The following is an 11229-nucleotide window of genomic DNA, read 5'->3' as shown; positions in this document are numbered from 1 at the left end:
ATATTTATTTTTATATTCAGCCCCGAAATGTATTCTAAGTACAATATACAACACAATAAAAACAGATTTAAAAAGGTCATTACAAAAACAAGTTTCATCGCTCACACAATAATATAGTTTCAATAAATAAAAACAAAAATAAATACAGAAATATACACAAGCACATCCATAATTATAATCGTAAAACTTCCCCTCAAAACTTTGATTTTCATAAGTATTATTGTAAACATTTTCCCTTTGATACTAACTTGAGAATCATTGTGTAGCAATTTATTGCTCCTTCATGCATCACCCTGGATGTCCTGTGTGCATCTCTTTCTGGGTCAGTCTGTTTTCACAGCTGTGTCACTGTATAATAAAGCCACTTAGCAGTATAGTGTTGTATACAACTGTATACTGTTTGTCTATTGACATTTTCTTTTCTTTATATTTTATTACTATATTGTTATTTATAATTTATTGTCTATTCCCTTTATTATTGTTGTTGTTTTTATTACCTTATGTCTGCACTATGTTTGTACTTTCTGTACTGGAAGCTCCTGGCACCAAGACGAATGCCTTGTGTGTGTAAACACACTTGACAATAAAGCTCTTTCTGATTCTGATTCTATATAATTGTATTACTGTATTGTAGCCCACTTTATTGTTTCTGGGTTTAACTTTTTCTTAGATTTGTTTGTTTATTTGTTTGCCGAAAGGACACGTAGGACGTTCATAAGGAATGGCACTATGTCTACAAAACTTCAGAGAAACGTACTGTCTCTGTGCTGGGTTGCTACCAGAAGCACAGGCTGGTTTCGCCAAGATAAGGACACGTCAGGCACGTAACACAGATACACTGTAGCGCTCCTTTCATTGGCCAAACTTTCCTTTATTTTGATTGGTTCCACTGACCAAGAGGACCCTTGAGTGACAGCACACTCTGGCCAATAGTAGCACTGTAAAAATATTTAAATGCCGTCTCCTCTCTCTCCTAAATAGCTAGATGCCATGTCAGTCTATTTTTATGATTTTCATTGGTCAGGCCCCAGAATAAGGCGGTACATTATTTGTTGTTGTTGTTAGTGGGAAAAGTGGACCAGTCGACATCTTCAACATAGAAGGCGACTTAAAATATATAAAGTGATTGAGTTTTGGAGGTCGACATCCTTACTGCGCTGATTCGGCCACCTGATATTCGTCCAAGCGGGGAAGACAGGCGTTGTATTTCACTGAATCCATCAGCACCCCATCCAAGGTATGTTTGGTGTTTACCACAACGACCAGTAAACCCAGTTCGCGACTGTGGGCAAGGTTAGTTTCATGCTGGAAACGAACGTGAATTTGTGGTGAATCAAAGGCTCAAACACCAACCCCGCGGTTACCCGCACTATTTCACTTTTGTTCCCTGATCGAGGATTTTGCAGCTCGCGGCCTTACGTCATCAGCAGTTGTTATGGGCGCAGCTATCTTACATTATCATGCACTTTCTGACGACAGCAGATTGTTATTGTTTATTATTAAAAGCTGGGTTTGTGGAAATTGTACAGTGAGTGTTCCCGGAGCGGGCAGTGCTGTGGAGGACATTGTTTTCGCATTGCAGCACTCCTTGTTGCAACTTCTCGTAGCAACATCATCATGAATCACAAGCCCGTTGGCTTCGCAACTGTTTCAGATACAGATAACAGTTAAAAATACTGTACTGTGGTATAGTGATGATATTACATAATAGTACGCTAGTGAATATTTGCCCTATTCACATACCATGGCATTTACACCAGTACTTGCGTGTAAAATGACAAAATAAACAAAGAAGAAAGAAATACACATACACTAATGCATGTTTGTGAGGAATATAGTGCAACTGCAGTGGTCTTCTGCTCAGTAAAACCTGCTATTTAGAGCACAGAAGAAGAAGAAGAAAAAAACACCTACAGGCCAGAGTAATTTTTGGCCCACGTGATCTGCTACAGTATGTAGAATTTCTGGAATGCTTTTGCACACTCAGCTGTTCCGATGCCAAAGTAAGTGGGAGTAAATGCAAAAAATGTCATATGACACATTTAATTTGTGTTCTAACGGGATGTGTGTTCATGTCTGTATTATGTAATGTTCCTCTGCAGGGCATGAGAGACTTTAGTGAATGGTTGGGTGAACATAAACAAAACATACAGGCACCGCAGCCGGTGTAGTGCCGAAATTTGCACCCTGCCAGATTATGCATCCCCTAGTATTGGTAGGTTTAGGAGTAGGTGTGGGGGAGGGGTTAGGATTAGGGGTGGGGCTGGGATTAGGCAATCAAGTAGCGCTTTTAATGAGGGGGTGCATAATCTGGCAGGGGTGCAGAATTCGGAACCAAGCGGCAACCTCCCGCTCTCTCTCGTGAAGCCAAGTGATTTAAACTGTAATTCATCAACTGGCCGCTAGAGGCTGGCTGCAAAAGGGAGTCAATCCCATAGACTCCCCATGTTAAAATGCCCAACTTTACAGCAGAAAAAAACGTTTACAGCCTGGTTCAAAAAATGATTTTGGTCTATATAGCTAATTTTGCCCTTGATGACAACTGTGAGGGGGGTGAATTTTTTTTATAAGTCATCCGTTTAAATTATATTAAGCCTTAAAGTTCTGCATAATTAAGGGCGTGGCCACTTGAGTGACAGGTGGATTGCTGCTGCTGTCACCACCGTCGAGCTAGGTGGGCGTGGCTTCAGCAACCTGCTCCCGCCTCTTTGCCTATTTTCGATTATCCGGGAGTGACGCGCTGCCAAGATGGCGACGGCCCGCTCCGTCCACTTTTGAGTTTCAAAAACGGTCTTCGGAAATGTACGGGTGACGTCACGGACACTACGTCCATGTTTTTATACAGTCTAAGGGCACAACACCGGTCTAGTTCCACCTTAATAAAAGATGTTGAAGCATTTTCCACAACCTTTAATAAAATGGCATTAAAGTCTGCGTGAACCGGAAGTTGCTGCCGACTTTATTTCAGTGAAGTGACATATTTCCAGCTGAAACGGAATACTGAGGAGAGGGCGTAGTTTTATTTTTGCGCTCTTCCTCTCAGTCTCTCTCTCATAGCAAACTAATGGTTGGATGGGTGTGTTTAAGGATGTTTTGCCCAAGCCGTCAAACTGACGTCATCAGAAAAGGAATGCCATTCCAGAGCGGAAGTAAATGTTCAGATTTTGATTAGAGATTACCAAAACAAACAATTATTTTCAGCGGATTAACTTGCACGGATTAATTGTTCACATCAAGACTAGCAATGTGCGCTAGTAAAGTAAATAAAGTCAATTTTGATTTCATGCCGACTTTAAAAATCTGTTAAATTGTGCAGGTTGAACTAATGCAGACATTGTGATGGTTTAACTTTATGTGACATTTCTATCTTTATAATTATTATTAAAAATCTTTTAGATTTATTATGACTTTTAGTTGTAGAAAATATACACGTGGTATGAATTTTAACATATGGCAGAAGTTTATGCCAGCAACATCTGGACTGAGGCCAAAGGAGAGGAAGAGCCCATGGTGGGATGGGAGAAGGCCCAGAGAGTTTCATGGAAAAATAATTTGTTATCTCTAAAATATACCGACTGACTTGATTAGAGAATAAATGTGTGATTAACGATCATTTGCATATCTCATTGCAAGTGTTTTTTTTTTCTGCCCGTGTTTGAATGATAATAACTAAGGAGGATGATTTTATATATCAGATGAGGACGCCTGAGATGTTTTTGTTTGTTATATTTTAATGTTGATGTTATTGTTCATGTGTGTGTTTGGCCCTCAGATGTCTAGCCAGTATCAGCGAAGTGTTCCACTGGAGGTCAGGAGAGTGGAAGGGGAGAGAGTCCGCACCAAACATCCGGATAAAATCCCGGTCAGTCTCATGGTTGGAAACTACAATAACAAACAATAATACATTTCTGTTACATTAAGACATTTTTTTTCACCCAAAAATGAAAATTCAGTGATTATTTACTCACCCTCAGGTCAATCCAAATCATTCTTCTGCAGAACATAAAAGAAGATATTTTGAAAAATGTTGGTAACCAAACAGCTTTGGTGACCATTAAAAAAATGTTTTTGAGGTATTTATCGAAATATCTTTTTGTGTGTTTCACAGAAGAAAGAAAGAAAGTCAGACAGGGTTGGAATGATAGGAGAGTGAGAAAATAATGACAGAATTTGAATCTTCAGAATATTATATTGGGTATTTACTTGTTTGTTTGTCTCCTTAGATAATTGTGGAGAGAGCTGCAAGGTCACGAGCTCCTGAGCTTGACAAAAAGAAATACCTTGTTCCTTCAGACCTCACAGGTGACAACTCTTATTTCATACAGTATATGCTCCCCAACAGGATGTTATTAAAAAAGAATAACATCTGTAAATTTACAGCGGAAATCAACTCGTCTCATGATTGTCCATAAGCGTTGCGTAATTTTATGCCGGGATATTAAGGCCTTTTCAATTTTTTTGAGACTGTCTGACCTTAAACTTCCCTATTCCTTTCTTCTTTAAGGAAGAAATGAAACTGTTTAGAAACTGTTAAGTTTTGATCTGACTTGAGTTTCTCTCCACACCCTCCTCGTCTTCTTCCAGTCGGTCAGCTCTGCTTCCTGATCAGACAGCGGGTGTCTATGAGACCAGAAGAAGCGCTCTTCTTTTTCGTTAAAAATTCCCTCCCTCCATCCAGTTCCCCCCTCTCTGCGGTGTATGAGGTAACTCAAGCACCCTTCCTCTTTATTACTGCTGAGTAAGATACTGAACCTTATTAGCATAGGGTGTTCAAAAACAAATGTTGTTTTTAAAATGCTAAATTCTTTAAGTAATATGATTAATCAATAAATTCATGTTTGAAAATCAAAAATGGAAAACTGAAAAACTTAATATAGCTAATATACACAATACCATTCAAAAGGTTGGGTCTGTAAGATTTTTTTTTAAACATTTAAAAGTAGCAGCTTATGCTCACAAAGGCTGTATTTATTTGATTAAAAAAAAACAGTGTAAACTGTAGTATTGTGAAATATTATTACTTTAAAAAAATAGCTGTTTTCTGTTTGAATATATGTTAAGTCCATTACTCCGGTATTCCAAAATGCTGATTTGCTGCTCAAGACACATTTTCTTATTCTCAATGTTGAAAAGAGTTGTGCTGCTTAATACTTTTGTGGAAACCATTTTTAACCACATTTTTGTTCAAAACTGCATTTTATTTGAATTTTTGTAACAATATAAAAGTCTTTACTGTCCCTTTTGATCAATTGAATGTCTCTTTGTTGGAGAAAAAAAAGGTATTTATTTTAAAAAAATAAAAAAATCTTACGGACCACAATCTTTTGAACGGTTTATACGCAGTTTTTACATTTGAAAAATAATACTAATAAATTGTTTGATCTAAATTGATCATCTGTGTGTTTTTAGGAACACCATGAAGAAGATCTGTTCCTGTACATGACATACAGCAATGAGAGTGTTTACGGTGCCTGAGATGAAGGATGAAAGGCCTGGAGGGAAGAGACGGAGAAAGAGAGAGAAAGATGATACATTATTTTACCACTATTATCCCATGTTCAATACATGGTACCTACAGGGTTCATTGTTCATAAGGGGGACTAAAGGGTGCTGTTTGTATTTGTCAGTATTCGGGGGAACTACAATGCGATTCATTAAACAGATTATTGGCAGTAAAGCTTCGGGACTTGAGAATTGAGAGACACTTACAAGAAAAGAAGAAAATGGAAGGTCAAAAACAACAATAGAGATACATTTCAAAAACAATAGTAGAGTAAGCAAGTATTCATTTCATCTTTCTCTCCCAGGACCGAGTCATTTGTATTTAATGCAAATAGGTTTTTGTTCTTGTTTTTCTTTTTTGTAAAGTATTATCAATAACTTTGTGCATATAATAAAAATCTTTAAAATGTTTAAGCTTTTTTTGTAAGTTTGTACATGATGTTTACAGTATTTGTTTTAGTGCAAATGAGGTTCAATTCATTGTTATTTATACTACTGCCATTATTTTATATTCAGCAATTTTTTTTAATACTAATATTTAAACATTTAACACTTAACCATATAGACCAGGGGTCTCCAAACTCGGTCTTGGAGGGCCACTGTCCTGCAGACTTTAGCTCCAACCCTGATTAAACACACCTGAACCGGCTAATCAAGGTCTTACTAGGCATGTTAGAAACTTCCAGGAAGGTGCTTTGAGGCAAGTTGGAGCTGAACTCTGCAGGACACCGGCCCTCCAGGACCGAGTTTGGAGACCCCTGATATAGACACCAGCAACTCATAGAAACAGTGTTTGATATGTTTGAAATGTCTTTTCCTATAGGATAAGACATGACTAGTGGTTTGAGTCATTCTGACAGTATGAAAAAGAGAGAAGTGAAGGATATCGTGGCGACGTGCCGGACTATAATGAGGATGTTGCGGGAAAACAACCGATCATGTGTTGATGCTCAGAATTATCCTGGTGTGAGAGAATTAGCATCAGGTCAGCATATTTCATGTGTGAAGCTTTTCAGTTACTCTCATTTATTCTCCAAACAGTTTAGACAATAGAAAATTAAATCAGTTTTGCTAAAGAGTTTGCACCTACTGGGACCTCTGTCAAGTTAGTCAGGAAAACGAAACTCAAGGGAATTAGCAGACAGAGAAAAAAAAAAATGGAAAGCAAGAAAGAGGTGGAAGTGGAGTTGAAGGAGATTGCAACGGTTGAGGAGGATAAGGAGAAAGAAAATCAGGAGAAGGAGACAAAAGGTAAAATGTTTAATAAAATCTTTAATTTATATGCAATAAACAAGTTATAACTGCTGAAATTTAAAAACAGGACTCTTCCCTTTGGGAGAGGCTGCTTTATGATTCAGTCATTATATATACACATCGATCTTGTTTTCTTTTCATATCTAATTCTTTTCAACTGGATTTTCTCCAACTGACTTTGCAGAAGAGGCCGTAGATGAAGGGAATTTTTACTCTACTCTCAGCAGTCCGTCTGAGCATGAATATGGCGTGCCCTCTTCAATTCGCTCTTATACAGTAAATAAAGGTAACACTTTTTGTACACATCAAAACTTTTTTTTTTTTTTTATCACTGCACATTTCAGGCCAATAAATAGCTAGTGTCAAAAAAATACCCATTTAATGATAAAAAAAAAAATAATCCAGGAGTTTGATTTATGGCAAGTTTTGATTTGTGCATAAATTTAAATTATAAAATAAACTTGGGCGTATTCAAATACTGTGTATAAATAATGCTACACTCTTAAAGATAAAGGTTTCAAAAGGGTGATTCATGACATAGGAGCAACATTTTGGTTTCCCAAAGAACCTTTCAATAAACAGATCTTGAAAGAATCATTTTTTTTTTTGTAGTGCGAAGAAGATTTTAATAATCTAAAGAACCCTATAAACTATAAAGAACCTTTTGCACTGGAAAGATTCCATAGATGTTAAACGTTCTTTATGGAACCATCAATGGCAATAAAGAACCTTTCTTTTTAAGAGTGTATTAAAACATTTTAATGATATATATATATATATATATATATATTACATGCATTCATGTGCATATTCATTGTGTGATATAAGATCCAGCTGTCTCTGGTCTAAAACAGGACAAGTGAAAATGGCCAGAAAGAGGAACAAAAACAGATGGAGAAAAAAACAACTGATGCAGTCAGTGGTCAGTGAAATAGAGCAAAGTATCAAACAAAACAAACATTCTGATCTCAAGATTAAAAGACGTATGTAAAATGGTCTACACTGTAAAAAAAAAAAATAAAATATCTAGGTATCGGGTATCTTGTTTTGTCCAGAGAGTACTTCAAGGTTTCAGAAGGGCAGGCGAGGACACAGAGCGTCGTAATCAGACTGTACTGATGAACGTCTTCAAAAGACCCTGCGCGCGGTCGAAACCTTATGGGGTTAGAACTCGGCCACAATTCTGCACATATTTTGAGCGCACAAAAGTGCATTTTGCATGCGCGCGATTTGAGTTTTGTGGATAAAATGTTCGTCTCGCAAAGAAAAAAGCATTTTGAGCGCACTAAAATCAATTTTGCATTTAAAATATGTTTTTGGATGTGTGCAGACCCTATGGTGCCCGGGAGGTAACATGGTCGGTTCACTTAGTTTTGTCATGGCCACGACATAATAACTCGTGGGAACGTGATAATATGTTGTGGCCACGAGCTATTAATTAATGGGAACGTCATATTAACTCGTGGGAATGTGATATTATGTCGTGGCCACAAGATAATTTTGAGGTAATGACATCGTTATGTCGTGGCCTCGAGATGCTATGTTGAGGGAACGACATCCATTTCTCGTGGCCACAACTTCTTATGTTGAGGGAACGACATATTTTTCTCGCAGCCACGAGTTTAATGCCTAAACAAACCTGTGTGACCACAGCAACCTGGGATTATCAAAAAAGGATAAAACATTTTTATTAACATTAAAGGGATAGTTCATTCAAAAATAAAAATTACCCCATGATTTTTTTTTTGAAAGATGTATTTTAACTCTTCTGCTGTACTGTACTGTAATGCAAGGAATGTTGTGATTGGTTGTCAAGGCAGCCAATCAGAATTTAGCAGCCTCGTCTCTGATTGGCTGGAATTATGGCATATTGTAACGCTGGGTTGTGTTGAGCAAGTGAGCTGTTGGCATTTATAGAGCACTGAGGGCAGGCATCAGGTGAGCAAGCTAGTGAAACGTTGCACGTGTAAAAGAGGTCTGCACAAATCCAAAAATGTATTTTAAATGCAAAATTGATTTTCGTGCGCTCTAAATACTGTCTTCTTTGCGAGCCAAACATTTTCTCCACAAAACTCAGTTCGCGCGCGTGCAAAACGCACTTTTGCTCGCTCAAAATATGATCTAATTCGCGCAGAATTGTGGCAGAGATCTAATCCCATAGAAACCCCCCTGTAGTGTGTTAGTGCGCACATAAAGAGCCGAGATGCGGTTAAGTGCGCACTAGAATACAAAAGCCTGCAGATTATTCCCTGGCCTTCGTCGAACTGAGCCACAAACGGCTTTGTATTAGCAGAAACATGTACGTAAAACTGTGCAATTTCGGCAAGTACGCAAACGGCAAGTCTAAACCGAAACAGCTGCAGCCGGATTCAGGTGATGAATGTTGCGAGTGCAGATCTCTTGACTTCCGTCATTTGACGGTCCATGTAACGACAAATGTATGATGTTTTTCTCCAGATCCATCGCTAGATATTCACCGGAAACTCCGTGTTTACCGCATCGTCTCGCTGGTTCTCTTTGTCATCTGCGTCCTTTTGCTGATTGTGGTCCTTGTACTGTTTATGAAGTGTAAGTATGACCATCTTTTATATGTACAGCGTGGAACCTATAAAATAGTATTGTATTCATTTAACCCTTTTATTGTCTTCGACTTCGGGCCATTTTTGGTCTAAAATACGCTATAAATACCACATCGTTTTTGATATTGGAAACAGGCTTTGTGTCTAAAGGATCTAAACAAGAAAAATATAAGCTTACGTAATTTGAAAAAATAATAATATTAATAAAAATAAATGAAATAACTATTAAGATATGGTCCACATTATCTTTCCAGGGTTTGACGTGGGCTTCTGAAGAACCACTTGTGGCCTTTGGCCTTTCAGTATGATATGCAGCTTTATTTTTTTTTATTTGAAAACTCGAATTAAATTTGAATGAAAATATTTCACATTTAAAATACCATCTAGGGTTTAACCCTTCACACATAGGCCTACTGTTCTCTATGATAGGGTACAATGGTGCTAAATGCATGGATGCAATTTTCTCCATACACAAACTGCTTTAAATTCATAAACTTGTTCATAGACTAATATATATTTCATTGTATTGTGACGTGAATGGCTAAAAGAAAACGAAATTAACCAGGAAAAGAGTCACATTTGTTTTTGCCAGAGTAGTATCCCAGAGTTAATTTAAACTTTGAGAACAGATAAAAACACATTTTTCTTTAAAGTGGTCTTTAGACCAGTTGGACCATAATCAAGAACAATTATGAATTTTTAATGGTTTTCAAGGATCACAAGTGGGTGCAGTTTTTAGAACAATTGGTGGGTTAAAATTAGTATGAAAAACAATATAGTTTACCTTCAGGAAAATGTGAACAAAAATGAAAATGAAGGTAAACGTACCTATTAAGCTCACCAAAATCTACATTGAGACATTTTTAGCACACAAAATATTGGTTTCAGTACAAGAAGTTATGTTAAAATAAAATATTAATCTCTCACACAAAAATATGTAATTTCATTTTAAATGACAAAAGCATTTCAAAAGTCTGGCTGCGCTTAATGGGCACACGTTTGTACCCTTTAAGCACACCCTTGTTCCCATTAAGCTCACATCATGTTTTATTAAAAATTCTTGTTTATTTTAAACAACCTTTTTAAAGAATAATTAAAAAAAAAGTTTTATTTGAAGGTACAAAGTCAATCACAAAAAAACAACAACACTAAAATCAAGCAACAAGGCATTCAATTTGAACAGTTATATATTCATAGTGAAGTGTCATTTAAGCACATTGCAACATCCAGACTAGTTCACACGTTCAGCTAAATAACACATATTCAAAAATCAAATAAAACCAATAAAATATTTCATTCATGGGGATGAACACAGAAACTAGCCTCATTATGAAGCCTCTTATTAAATGGATCAACTTATCTATAGTCTCTTAAGGCTACACAAGGAATACACTACACAATTTTCCACTGATTTACAGTCAAGTTGACGCTAGTTGCCAAAGGTCAGAGCCGGTCTGCAGATTTGAGTTATTTAATAGAAAATAACATATTTAATAGAAAATCACGTACTGTATGATGATCACAGATTCTCAGTCATTTAGTGTATGATGCCCAGTTTTCCTTTGTGACTATTTACAAAGTCTGTAAGTGTATGATGCCTGGTGTTTTAAAAATCTGTTCAAATTTTAAGTCGTGTAGTGTATTCCAGCCTTTAGTCGCTTTTTTTACTGGACAGATACGACAGGTTTCTGTAGGCGCCTTCTTTGAATGGACGACATGCCTCTTTCATCTTTGAGCATAAACTGTAGTTATGTCTAGATTTTGTTATTTTAAAGCTGTGAAAATAAGTTATTAACCATTTTATAAAGATTAACTTAAGTGACGGCCATCAGTTAATATTTAAAGTATGTTTATGAAGTATTTACATAGACGTTCAATGTGGAAGAGCTTAAAG

The 11229-nt window shown here is 36.8% G+C and overlaps 2 protein-coding genes across 4 annotated transcripts in view; both read left to right on the top strand.

Annotated features, from left to right (window-relative positions):
* The first annotated feature begins 984 nt into the window (after positions 1–984).
* Positions 985–5907, top strand: LOC107672985 (gamma-aminobutyric acid receptor-associated protein-like 1). Of its 2 annotated transcripts, none has more exons than XM_016466384.1 (5): positions 985–1293; positions 3773–3862; positions 4224–4302; positions 4585–4703; positions 5410–5907. In XM_016466384.1, the coding sequence occupies exons 2-5, from the start codon at positions 3773–3775 to the stop codon at positions 5473–5475; spliced, it is 354 nt and encodes a 117-aa protein (XP_016321870.1). In that variant the 5' UTR covers positions 985–1293; the 3' UTR covers positions 5476–5907. The 2 variants fall into 2 exon arrangements, with proteins under 2 accessions (XP_016321870.1, XP_016321869.1); XM_016466383.1 differs by having other exon boundaries at positions 989–1237.
* Positions 5908–6494: 587 nt separating this feature from the next.
* LOC107672979 (CD209 antigen-like protein D) overlaps positions 6495–11229 on the top strand; it is an 8421-nt gene continuing 3686 nt past the window's right edge. Inside the window, exons 1-3 of one of the 2 annotated variants that reach the window (XM_016466375.1) lie at positions 6495–6753; positions 6941–7042; positions 9214–9324. In XM_016466375.1, coding sequence (XP_016321861.1) covers positions 6660–6753; positions 6941–7042; positions 9214–9324 — 307 coding nt within the window. In that variant the 5' untranslated portion in view covers positions 6495–6659. Of the gene's footprint in view, positions 6754–6940; positions 7043–8931; positions 9130–9213; positions 9325–11229 lie in introns of those variants that run through there. The other variant, XM_016466376.1, reaches the window with a different exon arrangement.

The sequence above is a fragment of the Sinocyclocheilus anshuiensis genome, unplaced genomic scaffold, assembly GCF_001515605.1.
Source record: "Sinocyclocheilus anshuiensis isolate Anshui unplaced genomic scaffold, SAMN03320099.WGS_v1.1 scaffold248, whole genome shotgun sequence".
Classification (NCBI taxonomy): domain Eukaryota; kingdom Metazoa; phylum Chordata; class Actinopteri; order Cypriniformes; family Cyprinidae; genus Sinocyclocheilus; species Sinocyclocheilus anshuiensis.
The sequence above is the reverse complement of the archived record's forward strand: the minus strand, read 5'-3'. Positions and strand labels throughout refer to the sequence as shown.

Bases quoted from the DNA above. Each gene is read 5' to 3' on its own strand.
- LOC107672985 (XM_016466384.1), top strand. From the start codon at position 3,773: ATGTCTAGCCAGTATCAGCGAAGTGTTCCACTGGAGGTCAGGAGAGTG. The intron at 4,303-4,584 runs GTGACAACTCTT...GTCTTCTTCCAG, and splicing joins TGTTCCTTCAGACCTCACAG to TCGGTCAGCTCTGCTTCCTG. The intron at 4,704-5,409 runs GTAACTCAAGCA...GTGTGTTTTTAG, and splicing joins CCCTCTCTGCGGTGTATGAG to GAACACCATGAAGAAGATCT.